Raw genomic sequence first — 25012 nt, forward strand, 5'->3', positions numbered from 1 at the left:
AAGTAGGGAGCAAAGGCTCAAGAGGAGCAGTGACAGAGGTTATCCCTGAAGAGGTATCCCATGAGTTATTTTCTGAAATGTAGGAGGGAGTCTGATACTGATGGCTTTCCAAGAGTGAGGGCATAGATGGGCAAAAGTTGCCTTAAAAAAAGAAAATGTACGGCTAAGGCATATTAGTGGTCTTCAGCTTTTCTAAAGCACAACACAGAAGGCCATCTGTAGGATTTTATAGGCTTAGCAGTGAGTTTGTAAACAAACAATTTCAGATAACCCGAGTAGGGGCTGGAACATGATACACACCTGTGATGAGATCCATAGGTATTGAGAAGCCAGACAAGGCTTTTGCCTCCCGGTAGGAAGTTACCCACAGATTTCTATTCAGATTGTAAGGTGGGAGAGGTCTGTGTTGACATGTAGCTTATTTGTCCAATAGTGCAGGCCACAATAAATCATTTGCCAAGGAGATTCCAGTCATTGGGAAATCTTTGTTGCCAAGAAACTGAAATGCAGCCATCCCACTACAACTAAGGTAGATCCATTCATGTGGTAATGAACCTGTTTCCTATAGCTTAAATTAAGGCATGGTTATGTGTACTTGTGAATCTTTGTAAACATATCTACAAAAATGTCATTACTGTACCCTAGGAGTAAATTAACATAAAAGATGCTTAATGTTATTCAACTAAAATGTATTTATTTTATCGACCCTGTGATTGAAGTCCACTGGGCTGCATGGACTCCACTGGACTGAATGGATTCACTGGCTTTTCAATCTGTGACCATGTGGTAAAACAGATCCCTACAGTGGATGTATTACGTCACCAAGGCTACAAATCCAGACATAATTATGTCTATACTAGAAGCCCAGTTGGCAAAAAATGTATCAATTCATATTACACTCAATTTCTATGTGTAACATCAAACCTGGCTAAAGAGGGGGACTTAAGCAGATGTATGTATGAACAGGTACCATTTCTAAAGTATTAATAGTTTAGAAGAGTGTTGTGGTACTGGCGGCTGAATGGGATAGGTAACAGTTAGCTACAAAATAGCAGCAAAGATAGAGGCAACACCATAACAGAGTGTCCTCCCTTAGTTCTTTGCAGCACTGTCAAAATTGGAACAAGAAAGAAAGAAACACATCTCAGGCAGAGGAAGCCACACAACCGACGGAGTGTCTTGTATGAACTCTGGGGCTTTCACAACACTGGATCTAGCATCATAGAGACCACGTAGAAGTTCCTCTGCAATAAACTGGTTGCCAAATTTGAGTCCTCAAAAAGAGGAACCAGAATAAAACCTTCAGGCGCCTGTCAGTATTCAGACAACCGGGCTCAAGCACTAAAGATAGCACATCAGCAGATACTGGACCTAGTTGTATCATAATCTTCAGGCAATGTAGCGGTCACTGCAGAAATTCTAATATGTATTGTCACCCTAGAAGGATCTTTCTCAGAAGCATTAGGTAGTAGAAAGAAAAGGAGATATCCGGGGACTTTAAAGTTACCAAAAATCAATTTTAATGCCCAGAATTTTAAATTTTCTGCAGAAGAGACACACATATCCCACTCATGAGGTCAGTGCACAGCATACTAAATGTCCCTCTATCATCACATCAGCCTTCAGATTTGCATTTCATGCAATGCGGCTCATCCATTCCTTTTCCTCTCTCATCCACCTTTGCAAAAGAGAACTCCGAGGGATGGATGAGGTAACCCCAGAGGCTCAACGTAAATGATGATGAGGTAGAAACACAGATCAGTGCCCTCAGGAATCCACAAGTTAAGATGTGCAGGCCATATTAAACAAGCATTTGCAATACAATAGGTCTCGCATTTGCGAGAGTTTAAGCTATTGGCATTGGAAATGCCGATCCCTTTTATTTATCTGTTTTGAAAACCATCACATATATAAAAGGCCTTGTCATTTGCCAATAGCTCAAACTCTTGGAGATGCGAGACCCATTGCATTTCAAAGAAGTGGCCGCCATTGTCCCAGGCTGCTTAGAAAGTGAAACCGCGCATGGTGCGCTGAATGTTGCAGGAAAGCACGTCGTGCCTGCAGTAGTAAAAACTCATTAAAGAAAGTAGTGCTTCCAGACTAAATAAGACATACCGTGAACCAACCGGAGTAAATGGGCCAGTCCTCATGGGACGTTACAAATTAAGACAAGGCGGTATACGGAGGGACTAAGAAGCCTATCAACTAATCAGAAGTCAGCATTTACAAAGGACAATGACACGAACCAATAACAAATATGGGCAGAGAGTGGGCAGGGCTTCAAGTCCATACTCGAATACAGCATTGCTCGCAAAGCAGCGCATGCGCTGCCCATGCTCGACCTAAAAATGGAATGCATTGTCTGAAAAAATGGTGCAGACTTTTTCCCAAAAGTGTAAATATTACAAGAAGTAGTGTAACACATTCTGAAAAGGTGGGTAGAAATGTAAAAGGTGCACATTAGAAAAATGCATTGAAATTTTTGTGAGCATTGCATTTACCTGGTCTGTGGGGCCAAATGGTGCACTAGAGGGGACCAACGCCCTCCTAGAAAAACCCATTATGTCTCACATGAAGCCAGGCAGATCCACTCCTGGTGCCAAATACTCCGGGTAGATGGGGACTGCCACCGGCTGTGGCGGAGGAGGAGGTGGAGCTTGTGGTGGTGGAGATGGTGCCAGATTCGGAATCAATGGAGATGGCACAAGAGATACCTCCACCAACTCTGAATCTAGGGTATATGGAGCCAAGGATGCCGTACCTGCAATCTTAGAATGACAATGGTGAAAAAGAGAAAGACTTCTTCTTGGACAATCACTTCTTCTCCCTCACTGACTTGGTGGAGGGCAAAGACCTTGAAGAGGACCTGGAGTTTGCTCACAACCTCAATCGTGACCTGGCTGCTGATAATTCATATGACATTCTTCGTAGAAAGCAATAAAAAAACTTTTCATTGTTGAAAGAGGCTGTACGTCAATGTGAGGTGAGGCACCGTTGTACGGGTCTGTGATGAACATGTGTCCATCACATTGTTGACAACACTTGAAGCTCGAGAGCCTTGGTGGGGACATTATTCCTACTGAACCAAAAAAGAACAGTCTTCTCTGTGAGAAATAATTTGACAAGATAAAGAGCAGACCACATCGAATGGCGCAGAAAAAATAAATTGAACTGATGTCAGGCCACTGATTCGTTGCCATATGGCGTCATCACCACTCCACTTCTGATGTCAAAACAGAGTTAACACCACATGCTGGCACCAGAGAGCTGTTGCAGATGTTTTCTGGATCCAGTCTTATACCTTGTATATTAAAAGGTGAGGAATCAGCAAGCAGAAGTATCCTCCTGAATTTGCAGTTCACATAAAATTTAGAAAATATATTTACAGCAGATTGCAGCCAATTAAACTTTGCATTACTAGCGTGTAAGTAACTTGCTAGCAGATTCATGGTACTTTCTACATTGTAATGTACAATATTGTTAATGCAATGTTAATGTATTTTATTCCCTCTATATGGGAGCGGGCCTTCTGACGAAATAGATTAATGTACTTAGCAAGACAAAAACTGGTGATATTCACAAGTAAACAGTGTTCCTCTTTCATTACATGTATGCGGGTTCTGTGGAGAACAATACAGATGCATTTTTTAAACCATGTCCTTTACCTCAGAATTGTATACTTTTATATTTCTGTGGTGATATGTATTGTTTCAGCCACACCCGATTCACCCACCTGGTTTATAAAAAAGATTTCATATTTAGTGGCAAGTAGATGTATCGCAAGATGTGTGTGCTTTGTTAGTCCCCCTTATTGAACAGACCGGTGAGTGTTATGATTTACCTCTTGATAGACAGCTATGTGCATTGCATTGTAAAACCAGACACAGAATGAGGCAGCAACTATGGATGAATTGTAGAATGGGAGACCTAAACCTGGGCTGGACTTCTAACTTCCACTCTTTATGTGGAATGGTTTGATCAAGAATGACCACTTAATGGCTCCGCTCTGCGCTCCCTATGCATTGGTGGCTTGCCCACTTCTACCAGTGAATCAATACAGCTTAAACGCTGTCCTGTGAGGTGGCGCAAGATGGTGTTATTAAGTAGTGGTATCTGCGAAGCTTCTGCAGAGCGAAGCACTGAATGCCACAATGCCGTTTAGCGGAGTTCGTCGGTACATCTGCACGAAGTCAGGCTAAAGGAGCTATCGTCCATGCGCTTTGATCTTGTTAGCACTTTGACATATCCATGATTTTAAACATAACACAGAAATAATTATTTAACCTTACAACACGTCGTCCATCAGGGCCAAACTGGCCATAGCGGGCACCCAGCATTTCCCCGGTGGGCCGCCTGGGCGGGGACCGGTTTTGGGCCCAGGGGGGGGGGGGGTTGTTACCGGGGGCCGACAATAGCGCCCCCGTAACAAAATCGTGCAAACAGCTCGGCCGCACCCCCTCAGCCCCCCCAGCGGTGCGGCCGAGCTGTTTGCCAGGGCCGGTTTCAGTCCCCAGTCCGGCCCTGCGTCCATTGTCCATTGCTCTGTATAACATTAGAAGGTACTGTTAAATGGTAGCGGCAATTTCAGTCGATAACCCTTCAAGTATTGCCCGGCGGTAATCGCCTCTCATACCACTCGATAATTTACCAATGAAAGAGGCAGGCGCCGGAGACTGGAAGGCAGGAAACAAAGTTTTATTCCGTCGGAGCAGAACACATCAGATCAGACAGCAAGGTATCGTCACGAGGTGCTCTAACTGCATCTCTGAGGCCTGGCCTCTTATACACAGGTTTATTACTTTATTACACATGGTACATTCTTATTGAGACTTTGATGTACGGAAAGACATCCTTGGAACCCCCACTTCAAGCTCGTTCCCACACATATCTACAGTAGAAGTCCCCACCCCATCTACAGTAGGAGATGGCTATCACGCAGCTGGACATTCCGCCAATTCCCGGGGGTGTGTGCAACCGGCCGGGTCTCAGGGGGTAGGGGCTTTGATCCACTGTAATCCCTTTGATGTGGGGTGTTACCCTTACAGTAGGGGCAATAAACTGCATCCGCAGGGCTAGGTGATGGCCTGGGATCGGTTCGGACAATGGGGCGCAGAGGAAGGGGGTTATCAAAGAGAGGCATGACCATGTATGGGATGTCGGTCAGGCGTGGGATGTGGTTCCATGGCAGGGTCGCGCAGAATGAGAGGGTTTATGGCCCGTGTATGAGAGAGCGGGGGTGGCCGGCGCGCGGGGGATGCTCGCAGCGCCAGGGGAAAGCGCTGGCGATCGAGAATGAGCGGGGAGAGAGTGGGGTGCCTAAAATGGCGGCCGTGCATTCGCTGTGCGTGGCGCTGGGGAGAGGCAAGATGGCGCAGATAATGTTCAGTTACAAGCTAAATTTCCACAGTCCTCCCTTTTAACATATCTCGCCAGCTTGTCTAGTTCGGATCTATCCCCATAATACTTCGAATTTCCACCTCATACAGAGCTTTCATTCGCTCTGTTTCAAAGTCCAAAGTCTTAGGGCAGATGTAGTTCATAAAAAGCGAACATAAAGGTGGCAGACACGGAATCCCCAAGCAACATCCACATAGTATCACAATCGGTATTAGGATAAATGAAAACAGCCTCCATCCCCAACTTTTAATAGTGTCCCAAAACCAACTCCCCAGTGACCATTCTTCTTGCTTTGATGGACCTCTGCGGACAGCCTGTGGAGGTGTTCAATTGCTTTGTAGACTGAGGGTGAGTTATCCGGTACGTAGGTACAACAGCTGGACCCAATGATGCGGCATGCTCCTCCACGATCAGCCAGAACCACATCTAGAACGAGGCGGTTCTGAAGGGCCACTAAGCGGACGGCCTGGAGCTCGGAGGTGTTGTTGGCGAGGGCGCCAGCCGTAATGTTCATCGCCGTTTCGACTGCCTGGGTTAAGTGGCGGATGGCACGGCTGTTTGCCATTGGACCCCAGAGTGGAACAAGGCCTTTTACTGCGTCCATGAACTGTGCTCCGGCGGAGTCGGCTTGCACAATGTCTTTGGCCCGTTTCTGTCGGTGATGGTTTGCTGGAGCCACATATGTCGGAGGAAGGACAAAGGCGATGTAGCAGGTGCCTCCCCAACCTTTCGGAAGCCAGGTGTAGGCCTTAGTACCACAGACGAAGTACATATTCGGGGAGGCAACAAAGGAGGGTGGGTCAACTGAGTCCAATGTTCGGGTGATGAGGCAGGAGCTGTGGCCCACCAGCTGCGCCCCCAGGCCTTCGAGGCACACAAATCCAGTGATGTTGATGACGGACAGGGCCACTGTTAGGGTGGCGGCCGTCCGTTTCCGGAGGTAAGAGAAGGTGGGTCTGGCTGGGTTGTTGAACACTTGCATTTCAACTCGTTCTTTGGCAGGGATGTCCATGTGAAAGGAAGTGTTCGATCTCAGAGGGCAGAAGAGGGCAGAAGTTCTTCCAGTTTTGTTCAGCCAGAACCCATGGTAGAAGTGTGACATGGTTCTGCCGGAAGTGGCATTGTCCTTGTAGCTTTCTTGCAGGAGGATTAGCCAGGCGAGGCAGGAACCATGGACAGAAAAAGGTGAAGGGATGAAAGGGATAGAGTGTCCAGTGGCATGTGGTAGCAATCCACAGATCCAGCAATTAGTGGCGTTGGCAGCAAGATTGTGTTGGTGGAGCAACTGCACAAAAGAGTTATTCCAGAACTCCTTACGCCTTTCTCGGAGTTGGGGTGAAAGTGAGATCAGATGGTGTTCTTTCATGGTGGTAGGTTGAACGGTGGTCAGCAATGTCTTATGAGTGGGTGTGCTCTCCTCCATGATCCAGAAGGTGACCACGAGGAGAAGGCAAAAGAGAAGGGTAATGAAAAGTGCAATAGTCTTTAAGCTGTGCATTTGGTCAGTCTTTGGGTTTTTGTAGTGGATCTTCGGACGTCCGGTTGCTTCCATCATCTTCATGTCGGGCGCTTCCATCACCTTCAAGAGACTCGGTAGCGGGCAGAACCACAGACTTTGTTTAGTTTCTCTCCTGGTGGCCTTTGAGGTGACTAGGCTACCGCTCTGAGATTTCCACTTAGCCTGTGGTCTGCTTAGCCGAAGTTCTCTCCTTTCGTCGCAAGTTATACCCTTCCTTGGATGGCACGGTGGGATCAGGATATCTTACTAACTCGAGTGTCTCTGTATCTGGGCAGCGGCTCAGGGATGGTCGGTCTTTGTCCAGAAGTTCTTCTTGGGCGGTGATGTTGTCCGTGGTTGTCAGGGTCGGTGATACCTTCTTGCAGTGGTGTGCATGCAGCCAATTGCGTTTCCCCTCCACTCGAAGAGCTGTTCGGGTGGTGATCAGGACTTGCAGGGGGCCCGTCCACCGGGGCTCCAGACTCTTGGTGCGCTGGAAGTTACGCACTAAGACGAAGTCACCGGGTTGGATGTCGTGTCCGGGGCCCCTGGAAACATCGGGAATGGCGTGCAGCACCTGCTGATGGATGACAGACAACGTTTTAGTTAGGTTATACAAATAGTCAGACATGAGGACGTCCGGGACGTCGTGGATGGATGTTGGCTTTGGAGCAGCCCAAAGGTTCATGGGCCGCCCGAAAACGACCTCGTAGGGGGTTAAGTGGTGTTTAGTGGGGGTGGAACGCATTGATAGCAATGCTAGCGGGAGAGCGTCTGGCCATCTCAGTCCTGTGGTGGCGACTATTTTTGCTATCTTAAGCTTCAATGTGGCGTTGTGTCGCTCAACCAAGCCTGCAGATTGGGGATGGAAGACCGCATGGAATTTCTGTTTTACACCCAACCCTTTTAAGATGAGTTGGATAACTTCGGCTACGAAGTGGGGGCCGTTGTCGCTCCACAAAATTCGACAAAGGCCGTATCGGGGGAAGAATTCCTTCAGTAGTACTTTTGCGGTAGTCATAGCGGTGTTGTCATGGGTTGGGTAGGCTTCCACCCACTTGCTGAAGGCACACACAACGACAAGTACGTACTTCAAACCTTGGCACCTTTCTAACTGGACATAGTCCATTTGTAGGACTTCAAAGGGGTGGTTGGGGACCCCAAACCCTCCCCGGGGTACAGCAGTTCCTTTCCCAGGGTTGTGTTGGAGGCATACTAGGCATTGTTGGACCAGACGTTTGGCTGAGTCTGGGATTTTGTCGTTGTGCCAGACTTTGGAGATGAGCTCGATCATGGGGGCAGACCCTATGTGTGCGGGGGAGTGTGCCATGGTCAGCATGGGGATCAAGTATGAATCTGGTAGCAACCATTTTTTCAAGTCTTTAGTTCGCCAGCAACCGTCATCGTCCTTCAATCCCACCCGGGCCCATTCAGTTAATTCGTGTGGTGTGCTGGCTAGTTGGATATCCCCGATTGTTTCCCTAGCATCCTTCCATTTCTCAGTTTGTGACCTGGTCACGTACATAAGGGTCGTGGACCTATTCTCGGCTGTGGTTCGGGCAGTAATGTCAGCCAGTGCATTTCCCTGTCCTATAATGTCTGTCACCTTCTTGTGTGCCTGGCATTTGATCACAGCTAACCGTGTGGGGAGGAGGACTGCTTCGGTCAGGGCAGAGACTAGATCTCCATGCAGGATGGGTGTGCCATGAGAAGTCAAGAATCCCCTCTCTTTCCATAAGAGCCCAAAGTGGTGAACTACCCCGAAGGCGTACTGACTGTCTGTGTAAATGTTTGCGGTTGTCCCTGCTGCCAGGATGCAGGCTCGTGTGAGAGCAATTAGTTCCACCGCCTGTGCAGATCGCTGTGTGATGCGGGCTGTCTCAACAACTGTTCGGGCTGTGGTGACTGCATAGGCAGCTGAGGTGGTGCCATCGGGGAGCTTGATGCATGAGCCATCCACCCACAGTTCTCCGTCAGGGTCCGGGAAGGCAGTATCCCGGAGGTCAACCCTACTCTTGGTTTGTTCGTCGGTGAGGGTCACGCAATCATGTATAGGGGACGCATTGGGGTCAGCGCCAGGGAGAGGCAGTAGAGTAGCTGGATTCAGAGTGGTGCATCGTTTCAATGTGATGTGGGGTGCAAGCAGAGTCAGTTCATAACCAGTCAGTCGTGCGCTAGTCAGGTGTTGAGTCTTGGTTTGGTTCAGGAGGGTGTCAACCGCATGGGGTACCAATACTGTGAGGGGGTTTGAGAGCACGATCCCCTCGCTTTGCCGGATAGAGATAGCCGCGGCGGCTACTGCTCGAAGGCAGGCGGGCAAAGCTCTGGCTACAGGGTCAAGAGTGGCAGAGAAGTAGGCACAAGGGCGTTGTTTAGGGCCTATGGACTGGGTTAGGACAGACAACGCACATCCCTCCCTTTCGTGGGTGTAGAGGGAGAAAGGTTTAGTGTAGTCTGGGGTTCCTAGGACTGGGGCCGAACAGAGGGCGTCTCGTAATTCTTTGAAGGAGGATTGACATTCGGGTGTCCAGGGGAGGGGGAAGGGGACATCTTTAGCCAGCAGGGAAAGCAGAGGTTTTACGATAAGACTGAAGTTTGGCAACCATTGTCGACAAAAGGAGGTGAGGCCTACTAGGGACCGCACTTGCTTCTGAGTTTTGGGAACAGGGGTTTCTAGGATGGTCTGAATTCGGTCAGGGGTAAGTTTCCTCCCGTCTTTGGATAGTAGGTGGCCTAGATACGTTACTTGGGGCTGGCAGAATTGCAATTTCTTTCTGGAGACCTTGTGACCGTTCTCCGCAAGGAAGCGGAGGAGGTGAATGGTGGCTGTGACGGCAAGTGGAGTGGTGTCGGCCGCCAAAAGAATGTCATCGACGTACTGTATCAACACCACTCCATCGGGTAGTTGGACTGCATCTAGTTGCCTCTTGAGGGCTTGGCTATAAATACTGGGACTCTCAGTGTAGCCTTGGGGTGCCCTGCAGAATCTGTACGAACTGGCTTTTAAAGTGAAGCCGAACAGGTAGCGGCTGTCTGGGTGGATGGGGATGGAAAAGAATGCGTTCTTGAGATCAATAACAGTAAAGGTGGTGGCAGTGGATGGAATCAGGGTGAGGATGGTGGTGATGTCTGAGACCACGGGGTACTGGGGTATGACTACTTTGTTAACCTCTCGCAAATCAACAATGAAACGGTAGGCTTTCTCATCTCCCTCGCCTTGCTTCTTTACAATGGGTAGGATAGGGCTGTTGCAAACATTACTGACTACTTCTTCTACCACTCCTGCCTCGACTAGGGACTCGATGATTTCCACCAATGCCTTCTCGCCTTCGGGTGATATCCGGTACTGTGGAAGCTTTGGGAGCACTGCGTCCGGTCGGACGGTTATGTGTACCGGGTCGATCACCATGCGCCCTACATCTGAGTCGGTTTTAGCCCATAGATGTGAAGGTAATGTGTCGAGTAGGGACATGTCAGCATCGGTTATAGAGAGCATACGCCGTGTGTGACAGGGTCTGGACAGATCTGGGTTATCGTGTAGGATGACTCGAACTCCGTCTGGGGAGCATCTGATGGTAGCTCGAAAATGTTTTAGCAAATCAAGTCCCATAATCGCATCGGGGGTGTTGGAGGAGAGCAGAAAGGTCGTGTCAGTGGTGTTATCTTCTAAGTCAAAGGAGATTGGTGCTGATAAGGGGTTAGTGGAGGGCGTTCCATCGAAGCCTATTGAGGTTACATGTGAGCCAGACAAGGGTGCCCTAGGAATCAGTCGTTTGGATAACGCACTACGTGTCGCCCCAGTGTCTACCAGGAATGGAGATTTTGTGCCCAAGACCTTAGCAGTGACGTACGGACCTTGCTGGTCAACACGGAGTTCGACTGGATCCCTCCCTTGCCCCTGGCGGTCCTAAGCAAAGTCATGGGTGCTTTCATAGTCGGACTGTTGACACTGGTTTTGTCGGGGGCGATCAAAGGTGTTTGGTCTGCCTGGCCTGTCGTTGATGGCGTCGTTCGTGTACCCTCGTCCCTGTCCTCTATTTCTGGGGTCATATGCTGTGTCTCTGGGGTCCCTATTTTTGTTCATTTCCAGAAGGACCGGGCACTGGGATTTCCAGTGTCCGAACCCTCTACAGAACGCACATTGATTCCCATCTAAGTCTCTCCGTCCGTTGTAGGGTGCAGGGGTATGGTCTCTAGGGGGTAGCTTTCTAGGGGCGGTTGGTTGGTAATTCCCTTTCGGGGGTTCCCTTCCTATGGTCACCCCTTGCAACTGTGCTATCATTACCCTCTCCTTCAGTTCCTTTTTCTTCCTCTCTGACGCCCTATCGTTCTCATTCTTTTGGTTTTCGTAGTATTGGGCCATCTGGAGGATAGCTGCGGGTTTGGAGGTTGCCCAACTACTCTCGCTGGTCTGCAGCTTCTGGGAGACTTCTTGTGACAGACCCTTCACATAATTCTGGACAAAGAGGTGATGTCCGGTTGCAGTGGTCATGTCCTGGCCACTATAATCGGAAAACACAGTCTCGAACCGAGAGAAGTATTCAGACACATCCTCCTGGGGTTTCTGGCGACAAGCCGTCACTATTGACCAATCTACCTTTCTTTCTGGGATTAGAGTCTTCAACTTAAGTACAATCTTGTCTGGGAGCTCTAATATGGCTTTCGGGGGTTTCTGTCCCGGTTCTCGCTGTTTATCTATGGTATCGAGTTGTACCCAGGTATATCCGAACGGCTCAGCGTGGTCAACTTTCCGGATTTGTTTCCACACATCAGCCGGCAGACATAATCCGAAGAACAAGTCGATATCTGCTAAAGTCATTATTGTTGAGCCTAAGGCTGTACCTAGTTCGGTGTAGAAGGCAGTCGGGTTCTTTCTTAAGTCGGGTAGAGTTTTTCTAAAGGTCAAAATATCTTGTCGGTCCCATGGCTGGTAGACCCAATTATATACAACCCTCCCCTTCGCATCTTGGTGGTTGATGTCGTCATGTGTTCCCTGACCTCGTGGGGGGACCCAGTAGGGGGCGGCCTCTTTGATGGGCATCATGGTATCAGTCCTTCCTTCCTGGGGCTTAGCCGCTATGGGGGTTTCTGTTTTGGTTGTCTGCCTGTGTTCTTTAAGGTGTCGATAGACCTCGAGTGTACGAGTGAAGAGGTTCGTCACATCGCCCTCTCCTTCTTCCCCAATGTCTACCTTCCTATATAGGGCCGCTAAGCCTTCGGGACCTTTATCGTGGTACCTATCCTCATATGCATTCAGGGCGTGATAACAAAGTCGTACGACAAAGTGTCGTCTGCAGCTGTCGCATACGAGTTATACACGTCTGTTATATACTCCTCACTTTCCTTCCGCTCCACCAGTGTCCCTACTATCTTGTCAATTCCTGCTCGTTCATCCTTTGTTAATCGATTCATTCTGGTGGAATCTTTCTTTCTTATCTCAGGGTCATCCAACGTCGTTGCCGACGTTGTGTTCAGTACAAGAGGCTCGGCCGGCGCGGAGGCCGTGAGGACCGAGGCCCCTGTACTGCTTTCGCTCGTGTTTGGGGGTTGTGGGTGTTGCACTACCGATTGGGAGGGTGCGTATGGAGGGGGCATGTAAATGATTGGGGGACCTAATAGTAATTCGTCATTCGTTCGTTGCTTAGAGGACAACTCAGGGTAGAGCATAGAGGGGGTCCTAACAGCGTACTGGCCTGAGGTTTCGGGCTCCTGTCTTAGTTTAGTTTCCCTTCTCTCCTTTATTTCTTCTTCTAGCTTTCTAGCGGCAAGGTGAGCTGCCTTTCGTAATTCCTTTTCTGCTTTTACTTCGTCCCTCTTTTTCCGTTGCGTTGCTTCTTTGCGCCACATGCCGATACTGTCAAGCATAGTAGGCGTCGTCTTATTGCTACGCAGAGCCATTTCTAGCACTTCTATCTTATGGTCGTCGAAGGATCCCATCAGTGGCCACTGACTCTCGGGGTCCTTCCTTGTATATTTATGCCATAGCTTGCTATAAGCTACGGCGACTAGTCCATATTTAGTGAACATGTCCTTGTTAGGGGTGCCTTCCAGTGGAGCCGGATGGTCCACCTCTAATAAGCGGTCCGGGCAGAACCAACTACCAATCAGTGGGGAGAAGATAGGCATGACGGGTTTCAATGGGGACAAAAGTCAGCACGACCTATCTTTTCACTGCTTGCAAAGACTAGACAGAATATCTCTATTCCTCGTTATTTGTAAGCAGAGAATACCTCCAAAGAACCAATATCGAACAACTAGTGTTCGGACAATCAATCAATCAATCAATGGGGAGATAAAAATAGGCACGACGGGTTACAACGGGGACAAAAGTCTGCGTTACCTACCCTTCACTATTTGCAAAGACTAGACAGAATATTTCTATTCTACGTTATTTGCAAACAGAGAATATCTCAAAGAGCACTATTCTTCAAAACAATCAATGTTCGGACAATCAATCAGTGGGGAGATAAAGATAGGCACGACGGGTTTCAACGGGGACAAAAGTCTGCGTTACCTACCCTTCACTATCTGCAAAGGGAGAGAGAGAGAGTATTTCTACTCCTCCCCGTTTGTAGACAGCGAATATCTCAAAGAGAACAATCAATGAGCAATACTAGTATTTTCAAAACTTCAAACAATCAATCAATTATTTCGCAATTTGTCATGTATCACAACCTTACCCGGACCGCGTGGACAGTTTCTCGTCTTCCGCCTCCAGCGCCCGATCGTCCTCTACTCTCCGTTATTGCTGCGGCACTCCTGATGGTTCCCAGTCAGGACCGTAGATCACTCGAGAGAGGTCTGCTCGGAACCAGTGAAGTTCGGATGATCGGCTGCCAGACGAGGGTCTATTGGGCAGGAGCTCTCCCGATCGTTGCAGTCGTTCACTCTGTCGTCAGGACCTCTCCCACTGGATCCACGTGTCTCTGATGGGCCCCACGCTTGGGACGCCAATTGTTAAATGGTAGCGGCAATTTCAGTCGATAACCCTTCAAGTATTGCCCGGCGGTAATCGCCTCTCATACCACTCGATAATTTACCAATGAAAGAGGCAGGCGCCGGAGACTGGAAGGCAGGAAACAAAGTTTTATTCCGTCGGAGCAGAACACATCAGATCAGACAGCAAGGTATCGTCACGAGGTGCTCTAACTGCGTCTCTGAGGCCTGGCCTCTTATACACAGGTTTATTGCTTTATTACACATGGTACATTCTTATTGAGACTTTGATGTACGGAAAGACATCCTTGGAACCCCCACTTCAAGCTCGTTCCCACACATATCTACAGTAGAAGTCCCCACCCCATCTACAGTAGGAGATGGCTATCACGCAGCTGGACATTCCGCCAATTCCCCGGGGGTGTGTGCAACCGGCCGGGTCTCAGGGGGTAGGGGCTTTGATCCACTGTAATCCCTTTGATGTGGGGTGTTTCCCTTACAGTAGGGGCAATAAACTGCATCCGCAGGGCTAGGTGATGGCCTGGGATCGGTTCGGACAATGGGGTGCAGAGGAAGGGGGTTATCAAAGAGAGGCATGACCATGTATGGGATGTCGGTCAGGCGTGGGATGTGGTTCCATGGCAGGGTCGCGCAGAATGAGAGGGTTTATGGCCCGTGTATGAGAGAGCGGGGGTGGCCGGCGTGCGGGGGATGCTCGCAGCGCCAGGGGAAAGCGCTGGCGATCGAGAATGAGCGGGGAGAGAGTGGGGTGCCTAAAATGGCGGCCGTGCATTCGCTGTGCGTGGCGCTGGGGAGAGGCAAGATGGCGCAGATAATGTTCAGTTACAAGCTAAATTTCCACAGTACGGACAACAGGAGGGTGGGCGGGCCGGGGGGGGTGGTCAGGGGAGGAGAAGGCACCGACAAAAATGCATAAAGGCTAAGTGTGCATGAAGGAAATAGTACATGCCGGTGTAAAAACCAAGTAAAGGGGCCAGTAGCCATGGGAGGATACAAATAACGACATAGCTGTACTAAGGAGGGACTAACAAGCCTCATAATCAATCAGAAGCCAGCATTTACAAAGGACAAACACACAAGCTAATGAAAAATAAGGACGGGAGAGTGGACAAAGCTTGTCTCCGTACTTAACTTTCACAGCTCTTTGCAGAGCAGCGCTTGCACGCTGGCTTACGCTCAACCTAAAAAGAGGTATTGCCACCACCAGGGAGTGGTCTGTTAATATGGATCAAAAACACTGTTGGACCGAGGCCCCATACTGATGAACTAGAAATGGTTATGCAAGATGACATGGTCAAAGGTAACAAATGTCACTTTGGATCATAGAATCAAAACAGTGATCTGGCCTCCATCAGCTGGAGGTCCTCTAGCACAACCAACAGGAATGAATAAGTATACCAGAATGGTCTAAAATCCATCTAACCATCCACATGATTGTCACCCAAGAAGTTCACCTCATGTAACAGTCTTATGATCTTAGAAACTTTAAAGAAGAGAGCTTTGATGAAGGCTTTATGGATCCACTGACTCGGTGATGACTTTTTCGACATGATGGAATCCACCGCCTGCTTCAGTAGAAGGTGGAACCTCTCAAGAAACTGACTGTGCGGATTGTGATGTGCCTAATGTTTGTATCACTTAACCATACAAGAGACTGAGAAGGAACCCAATATCAAACTCATGATTCGATTACAAAGTGGAGTCTAAGGCAAAGCAAATCCACTAAAGGTAGGACTTGGCAAGATCACATACGGAAATCCTGAAGGTTTGCCTTGTGAAGAAACTGCTTTGCAGAACTTTAAGACTTATGACTCCAATAAAGTGGAGACAAGACCAACAGAGTTTAGGTACAAGTAAGACTAGAAGTCTTTGCCATAGATTTAGAAAGTTCTTCAACAATTCTTAAATTTTCTTTCTGCTTAGGGGATGGACATGCTAATACGATCATAATAATAATTTCGAGCCAGGCACAATTCTGATTTATACAATCTGAGTTGAGTATAATATTGTGCTCCAAATTCTGAGCCTACATTTTTTCTCAGAGGCATTTACCCAATTTTATCAAAGACCAGGCAGCCAGGCCGCAGGCAGAGGGCGAAGCTGCCATATTGCACTTCATAATGTGATTCAGCAAGGACTGCAGATTTTGCCACTTTTACAGCCATAGCCAAACTGGCAATGCGAGATTTTAATTTACAAACCAGATGAAACAATACTTTCACCTTCTATACACAAGTGGGGAAATTGTAGACAGACAAGGGAACTTCAAAGATTAAAAACAACATTTACCAGCCAAGTTTAAAGTTTATATCAAAAGGATAATGTGTGGACTTAGCACACTCCATAATGGATTACGTAAACACTATCATTTTCTCCGATTATTGAATAATTTCAAGGCATAAGCAATGCATTTTCCTTGTTTTATTGTAACTGATCATACGTGCTCATTCTAAAATCTAATTTTCTCACGCACACATACCAGACTATGCTATGACCTTCTTATTCAATTAATCTTACAGAGCCATTAACACCCTACATATCGCATCTTTGGAGTTCCATAAGTTAATGGTTTTGCTTGCAATCTGTAAACTTTGCGGAAACAGGACATCTCTTCTTCATAGACTTTCTAATATGGTATAGAAATCTGCTCAACATATAGCAGTGTTCCTTCATTCTAACAGAGCTAAAAAAGAAATGTGTAGCTATTTTTGGAAAAAAATGAAAGTGGACATTCCTGTCAATATATATAAACAAAAAAGGGGGGAATTGAGAGGATATGTGCTGGGGCCGTCCTACAGTCAGATTTACAGTTTGCATATAGAAATAAAAGACCCAGTCTTATTTCTAGCAAGAAAGGTAAATGTACTGGTCAATAGCCCGAACAACTCCACAGAGGGAAATGGAGATTCATTACATTTTGACTTTCTAAATGCCATTTCACTATTTTGAGTGGCCGATATCTACAAATTAATAATATAATGGTAGCTTTTGACCACATGGGGACAGTAGATCTACAGTTCATTCACAACCATGTTTTTCTACATCTTTAATTAATTAATTACATCTGCTGCACAATGCTGTGCTAAGCCATAATTCACAGAGAAGGGTCTACCCACTTTATTGTACCTCCACGTTGTACCTATGACTAATTTTGCTTTATCTTCATGATCTTTTTTTAAGTGCTGAAACTTTGTCTGTGTTGGCGAAGGGGTTCTGCACACTTTTTCTTTTCACCTAATTATAGGACAATTTGATATTTTCTTAAATGTTCCGTAGGGGTGGTACTTCTTTGAGGTGTGGCAGTAGAATGAAAGAAAATGTTCTTTGAGTACCATGTGATTATAACGAACAGGTGTAAATCTGGCTCCTGGCCTGAAAAGGGTCTTCCCTGTGCCTTTGAGTCTTAGCTGAAAGCATGGTAAAAAACTAATTTCATTTGGGGCTCATTAAAATTCTAAACACGTGGGTTCCAGCTTCTTTGTTCCTGTTATTAACTGCGTTTCCCTGATGCTCCCTCGCTCCTCTTGATTTCAACGAAATAATGAGATATTTATTACCCCAGATCCCTACCTGGTATGTGATCTATATTATACTGTTGATCAGGGATCATTGATGGTTGTTATCAATGTCCTAGGATGAATCACTCCTCTTATAGTGTAACATGACTATGCATTCTAAAATAACAAGTTACATCACATAAGAAATTATTGCAAATCCCGATTTCCCTCTGTTTTCACCAGGAACTCTGAGCAGGTACAACCTCCCCTGTTCTTGATGTTTTGTTATCATGAATGTTGTGTTCTGCATTCGATCAACTTTCTTTTTCCATATGAACCAGAGATCTGACCTGTAAGAATACACAAAAGTACAAAAAAGCATGTTAGGCACAGAAAACAGTTCACCACTTGTGATCTTACACTTGTGGAAAATGTCTGATTTGTCTAAGCGACAAATCAGCAGCCCCCCCCACTAAATAGACATCTTGTGGGATAATCATTTCCAGGAGAGGAGGTAATATTGGGAAGTGGATTGAAAATGAATGCTGATTGACAACTATGCACGAGGCTGGACTGCTCACTGCAGATATTGCTCTACATTAAACACGATATACCAGCATACCAAAAGCAGTGTAGGCACATTAGTAGTGTCTGGTAGCACCTTAAGACAGAGAGGGTTAGGATGGAGGAGTACAGGGCATAAGAGGATTGTGTGGGAGAGCTCTACATGATGTAGGTTGGTCATTTATTTCTGGATATGCTTTAAGGCCACAATTTAAGCCATAAATAGCACCCGGCTGGACAGCTGTACACTCACCTGTCTTGGCAAGCAGTACAAACAGTGATATTTCTAGACCAAGGAGATGGTGCCATTGTGGGCATAAATGAAATAGGAGAAAAACATTCTTCTGTGGTGCAAAAATTACCATCTTATGAAGTCACCTCTTATAGTAAATGTTTTGTGTGTTCATTTTTAGGTGATGTTGGAGACTGGAAGGAATACTTCACCTTAGAGCAGAATGCACATTTCGATAAGGTATATCAAGAAAAGCTGCAGGACCTGGGCCTCAGCTTTCAGTGGGAGTTGGACTAACGTTTTGACTGGGCCATGATTGTCACTGCAGACCACAGCAAGTCCAGAGGAAAGACATACACAGCGAATGAATTGCAAACTTACTTTATTATTATCTTTTGTCCCAGGCACTAAACATCACAGAAAGATGGTGCAATAATAAAAAAAACAGGAGTTCTCTCACATTTCCTACAAGTTACACAATACCCATCAACAGCAGAAATTCATAGGCAGGATGGTTGGTATATTTCAATACTGTCAAACATTAATGACTAGCTTCTTTGTAACGCATATAACCTTTAGTTAACTTCTTCTATTATTTCCAGTTATTATTTTTGTAATCATAAATGCATTGTCTACTGTTTAAGATGTGATTCAATAGGGTCTATTGCTGTCCTTTTTTGTTAAATATAACAGGCATGTCTCATTCCGTAACCTGTGTTTGCCCGCATCCCATTCCTTGTTTCTGACCTAATGCTGTTCCTTCAGCTTCCACCTATTTGGCAAGTTGCCTTTTTCATTGCATATCTGGTGTGCAATTTTCCCTGAGCAGGCAAATTGTTTTTTAGCCAGGATCAGGGCAAGAGAGACAAAGGTAGGTCATTCTTTCCATTTGGTTCTCTTCGCTAGATTGATGAAGCATGTTTTGAGGTTTGCCAGCTGTTCTGTGAAGCTAAGAGAGTGATGTTCCGGATGTCCCTAGGAGAGCAACGGGATGGGGATGATGACCACCGCATGTGTAGACGGTCAGTGTTGGCAGTTTTGCAACCTGGACGTGTGTCTGGTTCCGGGGGGCAAGTTTATGAAGACGACTGTGTGTGAGAAAATGAAGATGTGCTTTATATTATATTGGATTTTTTTACAAAATGAAAATGCACTCAGGAAACACAAGAAGGTACGTATCAGTTATAACATAAGACAAAAGTACAAAACACCGTAGGATGAACATTCAGAGTATATTTGATCTTTATTGGATCAGATTAAACCTAGTATTTCTTGGGATAAGCCTTCGGTAACCCACCACAGGTGGCCGTTCCCCCTTAGTCAGCTCCCTCATTTAGATCCCAAGCCCATGCAAATAACCTCGGTCCTGCACTATGTGAAAAGTCCAGCAAGACATGCACAACCTTAAGAAAATGTTGTTGTTTGAATGGGCAAAGGAGTGACATACCTGGGATTACCATTGACCCCCCCTACTCTGTGGAAGACCATGCAGGAAAAGTTTGGCCCGCTACTGCAAGAATGCAACAAGAACTTTGAACGTAGCAAGTGGATGGATTAGCTTGGTATAGGAGATTGACCAATAAACAACCTCAACAGTACAGGGATTGTAGGGACTAACTGATAACTTTGTATGGGCGGGGAAGAATGCATGACTACCGAAGACCCTCATGCAGAAGCAACCAAAGAAGGTCTGGGCCTACTGAAGGTTAAGCAATACCAGGTATTCTCAGGTATCAACATCCGGTGGGTCGGCTGCCCTACATACTGGAATAGGGACAAGCAGGAACAGTGAAAGTTTCCGAGCTACTAAGGAAACACAGGGCATGGGGGCTCTACTCCCCCTGATCACCAGAGCAACAGAGAAACAGAATACCAGGAGACTTTTCACTCTCTCAAAGTCTATTGAGAAATCGAGACTTTACCCTAGCTGTGGATGTTGGGAAGTTTGAATTATGGAGAAAAAACAGGGTTGTAGGATGCTATATCTGAGCATATCTCAGGCTCTGCTTAAGCAGCAGCTTGGTTACTGATGCATGTTCCTAAGCCCCGTTCTATCTCAGTCCATTTATCTGATCTGCATTGGCTCCCGTCTGCTAAGCGGGTCAAATTCAAAGTCCTTTGATTTGCCTATTGAGCTTTTGCTAAGACTGGCCCCATCTACCTCCAACATCTTATTAGGCTCTATATTCCTTCCAGTGCACTCAGGCATTCTGACCTTAGACTAGCCAAGGTCCCCAGAATAAGAAGAGCCAAACAGGGCAGATGGTCTTCCAGCTATCTAGCCCCAAAATTGCAGAACATTTTCCCGCTCCATCTAAGCACGTGTCCCAATTAGGCGCACTTTAGAAAACAACTTAAAGACAGGGCTGTTGTAGGATGAACTTTGGCTATAATGTCTGCTGGTGATGCTGCTTTGGTTCTTTAGCTCTGGGGTACCCTATTTTGGGCAGCCATGCACCTTTTAAACTGAACCTGTAGAAGAACACGAGAACTCTTCCATAAAGAGGGCATGCCAACTTTTGACAACTTGAAAAAAAGACTATGGCCTCCCTGAAACTGAACAATTTCATTACAAGCAAGCTCAGTACTGGGCAATGCACTTCACAATAAAGCGGATGACTTCCAGAAAGCTAACAGCTTTCAAGGGACGGCTTATCACAAAAGGGACAGAAAAAATGGTGTTCCCAGATCAATACAGACGCCTGTAGTACCTTGAGCTGACACACACAACACCAGTGCAGAGGAAGTAGAGAGAGATCCGTCGACAATGAATGGGGGTAGATTTTCATTTGTACACACACCACTGCACGAACATCTGTGGCACAATGAACTCAGTCGACACAGCTGTTTGGGTCACAGAAATAAGTAATCTATGGGAACGAAGTGCATGCAGATGAGAATGGGAGAGACAAACTATCCTTACCTTTTGACATGGAATAGAAACTCTGAACTAGTGAAGGGTTGAGGAGAGAGTAATAGAGTTTTTACAGGTTGGGGGTGGATATTCATTGTGGTCCGGTGGGTGTAGCTAAGTGTATGTGTAAAGTTGGGATAAAAAAACACTTGAACCTTAAAGATTAGAATTTAGAGCCAGGTGTTGTTCAAAATAGCCTGGACTGCTGCTAATCCCACTTCTTGTATTCTACAATATCTCTGCCACATCCCATCTACTACTCTCAACACCTTTCTCTTTACAGAAATTCTTAAAGGTTAAACAAGAGCTTTCTGACTGCTAAACAGCTGTCTTTGGCTAACTTTTATACTATGGCCACTTCTGCGACTGGTTCTCATTCCTGTTCTCCCTCAGCTATGCAGTTTACTCTCTAAAGTTAATAAAATGTGTATCCCATACAGCATGTATCTAATTTTGTGGCAAAAGTTCTGGCAGTGGTGCTGTTTAGTCAGATGGACACATTTTATTTTACAGTATTTAGAAAACTATTGTCCAAATTTAAAAAGGGATAAAGGTAAAGTACTGAAAGTCTCTGTTTGTGGACTTCTTCCAGTTGTAGAAAACTGATTCCTGTTTAAATTACGAAGACTCACAGTTTACCACAGTGGTAAATTCGCTGACAAATAAATAATGGTCACCCAAACAGCAAACCAGCAGCAGAAGCAGCACAAATCCAATTACATTTAATGAATATTTCTGCAGAATGTATTATGCAGAATACATGAAATACCAACACATTCCCCAGGTAAGTTATTGCAAATTAAAGATCTAAGTGTGACTTTTTATGTACACTATCTATAGGCTTGAAAAAACTCAAATAGTTGAAAACAGTAAAACTTTGATGAAACTTTTAAAATGTAGGTAGACAATGCTTTTGATAATCAGAATACAACAGAAATGCCTTTAAACCAGCCACCAAATAATTAAAATCACTCTCTCCATGTGATTTTGGCATTAAAGGATATACTAGGAATGAATGGAAAAAATGAAACAAGTACCGTGTTTTTCAAACTATATGCATCATTTGTAGATTTTTTTTCTAATAACACCAGGGCAATCAAACTCCTAAACCCTGGTATTAGGAAGGCCAAGTCTGACTGTAAAAACTGGTCCTGGATAGCAGCAGAATTGGCTACAAGCTACAGAGTGTCCCATAGAGGTGAGTTTGATTGAGTATGGAAGAGCCCGTCGTCCCTGACTGCTGCCCCAATCTCAAACAGGTTACTTAAAGCCAATGTAATGGAAAGCTCTGGCAATGAATCCTTGTATGTGTTATCCTGGAACATTGCGGGCTTGGCTGGCAAAATGGAGGACGAGGACTGGCAGACCAATTAGCTATATACTGCCTGCAGGAAACGTGGGCCCTCAATGGAATCAGTGCAAACGTATTCTTAGGTATTAACACTCTGGCTGCCCACTCCAAAAAGGGGTGGCCTTCGAGAGGATTTGCAATGTGGGTGTCTTGTAAACTGAGATGCAAGATAGACCAATTGGTGCGGAGGTAGCTCATTTGTCGTCTAATGTACAAAATGTGAGGGTCTGGCTCACGGGCCCTGAAATTAGTGTGTTCGATATTTTGAATGTATAGATTCCACCTAGGTGGCCCCTAGAGGTTTAGACGGTATTTTGTTTCCTATATTGAAAGTGTTAGGGAGGATGTAGCCGATTGTAGTTGATTGAGGAATGCAAAAAGGGGGGGGGGGGGGGGGAAAGAGTATTTGTTATTCATTTGTGGAGATTTTAATACACAACCATCTGATGCCATCAACAACAGTATGGTCCTAATGGCAGATGGTTGCCTAGGTATCCCTGAGCCAACTATGAGCTGTTTTAAATCAACCAAGAAGGGTGGTGCATTCTCTGATAAATTATCAGCTGCGTTTTATTAATGTCTGTACTGCCTTAGAAAGCACTGCTATGGTCACATTTGACAACGGCAGAAGTTTATCATTAATTAACTACATTATAGTCAATATGGAGGGTTGGGATTGTGTGCGTGATATGACCGTTATCAGAAGAGAGGAGAGCGACCACGATCTTGTGGTACTCAGCTTGAAGTTGTGTCCCAAGTGATGTGCTAGCACAAATGACCTGGTTGAGGGGAGTTATGGGCATGTGATCGTCCCATCCAACAGTAAGAGGAGAATAAGATGGAGTAGTGAGAAGTACCTACTTTAACTCCCACTGCTCGAGTGGATAGTGGCCAAGTATGGATCCATAATAATGAACACCTTGACCGATGATAGGCTGTTAAACTTTTTCCACTATGATGAATTTGTAAATGAGATGAAGGTTTTGTGGTCCAAGCATATTGGGCCTAAAGCCATTGGTCCTACTGGAGGGAGATGGATCGCTGGGGATGGCTGGTATGATGAAGAGAATGAAGAGAGGTGTCTCACATGCCCTAACACGGTGACACTGCAGCCCACAGAGTGAAGCATTATTGTGAAAATGTAGGGGCGAGTACAAACGCCTTCTGAAAGCTAAGAAATAGCTGCTTCAAATGGCATTATAGGCAGAAATGAGCAAGGCCTCGTATGACAATAACACTAGAAGATTCTGTGAACTTGCAACGCAGGTGGAGCAGGAGTAATGAAAATTCTAGAAACTCATACTGGCCCACCGCGTGAGTTTGTCATTTCAGTGCCTTATACAGTGCCAGAATCACAGGCCTGCCTGACTTCCCGTCGGTGTATGAGGATCTCTGCAAGGGTCCTTGTGCAATTGAGATCCTAGTAACAGAGGTGAAAAGAGCATTGAGTGCTAAGAAGAAGCATACAACACCAGGCCCTGACCTTTTGTCTATTTATCCAATGGATGGTTACAGTTCCTATAGTGTGAGAGAAAAGTGACTAGCTGCAGGTAAGCTGTCAATAAAGGGGAAAGTCTCCGAAGGTAGGGTGAGTGTGCAGAGTGAGGAGAGGGTACTCCTGGTGATGTTCCTGTGTGCCCTCACACACCCTCGCGGATGTATAGCATCATCATTGGGCACGGTTGCTCCTCGTGGGGGTGGCGCTGCAGTCCCTCACGGGCCCTTGGTTAGGGGCTCTCTGATGGAGTTCTTTTAAGGAGTTGCCGCATTTGTGAGTGAGGGTATGTGGGTAGAAATGTGCTAGTGAGTGCGAATTTTAAAAATGAAGCAGGGAACTAAAAACCTTTAATCATAAGTTCCCTGGTCCAACCTAAAAATACTCGGGGATGGAGATGCTCTGTAGTGCTGTTCAGAGAGGGGACAAGACCAAATAAAAGTCCCACTTCTCTCGACCCGATTGGTGTGTTAACAAAAGTGATTTAATGAAAAGGTCAACATGTTTCGCGCTATAAAACGGTCCCTAATGGATCCTAAAGCGCTTCGTCAGGACCGGGAAGGTGTATTAGAGAATGGGTTTCGGGTAAAGACTGCCCATAACCCCACTTACTACCTAGGTCTGGTATGCTTGACAGTTAGTGTCCAGGATCCGTCGTTATACGTCAATCCTGTTCACAGCCTACAAAGGGAGACAAAATAAGGGAGGGAGAGAGACAAAAAAAAAAAGAAAGAAAAAAAGGGGGGGGGGGAGAAACAAGGATAATACCTTAAATAAGATATATATTCTGTATATCTTGTGTGATCGGAGACACTGGTGCACAGTCAGTGCTGTGATGTCTCATGCAAGACGAGGACGTCGGCTGATGAGCGTGTCTATGTGGATCAATTAAAAACAACCGGGGAGAAGGGATCGTGTCCCCCGACGTTGAGTCAACATGGTGATGATCATGGGCTAGCTGGGCTCCAAGCTCATGTGGGTGACATACAGGGAGTGAGACTAAACGTCGTAACCTCTATGGTGACTACATATGGCGGTGGTAGGAAGGAGCATCCCGGTACGATGTAGAAGTGGGGATGTCGTGCTCATCATGCCTAGTGTCCGGAC

General features: G+C 46.2%; 1 protein-coding gene across 1 annotated transcript in view; it reads left to right on the forward strand.

The window, feature by feature from the left end:
* LOC146776401 (sulfotransferase 2A1-like) overlaps window positions 1-21498 on the forward strand; it is a 141966-nt gene extending 120468 nt beyond the window's left edge. The window contains exon 6 of the mRNA XM_085639273.1: window positions 18327-21498. Coding sequence (XP_085495399.1) covers window positions 18327-18442 — 116 coding nt within the window. The 3' untranslated portion in view covers window positions 18443-21498. The remainder of the gene's footprint in view (window positions 1-18326) is intronic.
* The last annotated feature ends 3514 nt before the right edge of the window (window positions 21499-25012 follow it).

The sequence above is a fragment of the Triturus cristatus genome, chromosome 12 (genome assembly GCF_964204655.1).
Source record: "Triturus cristatus chromosome 12, aTriCri1.1, whole genome shotgun sequence".
Lineage (NCBI taxonomy): Eukaryota > Metazoa > Chordata > Amphibia > Caudata > Salamandridae > Triturus > Triturus cristatus.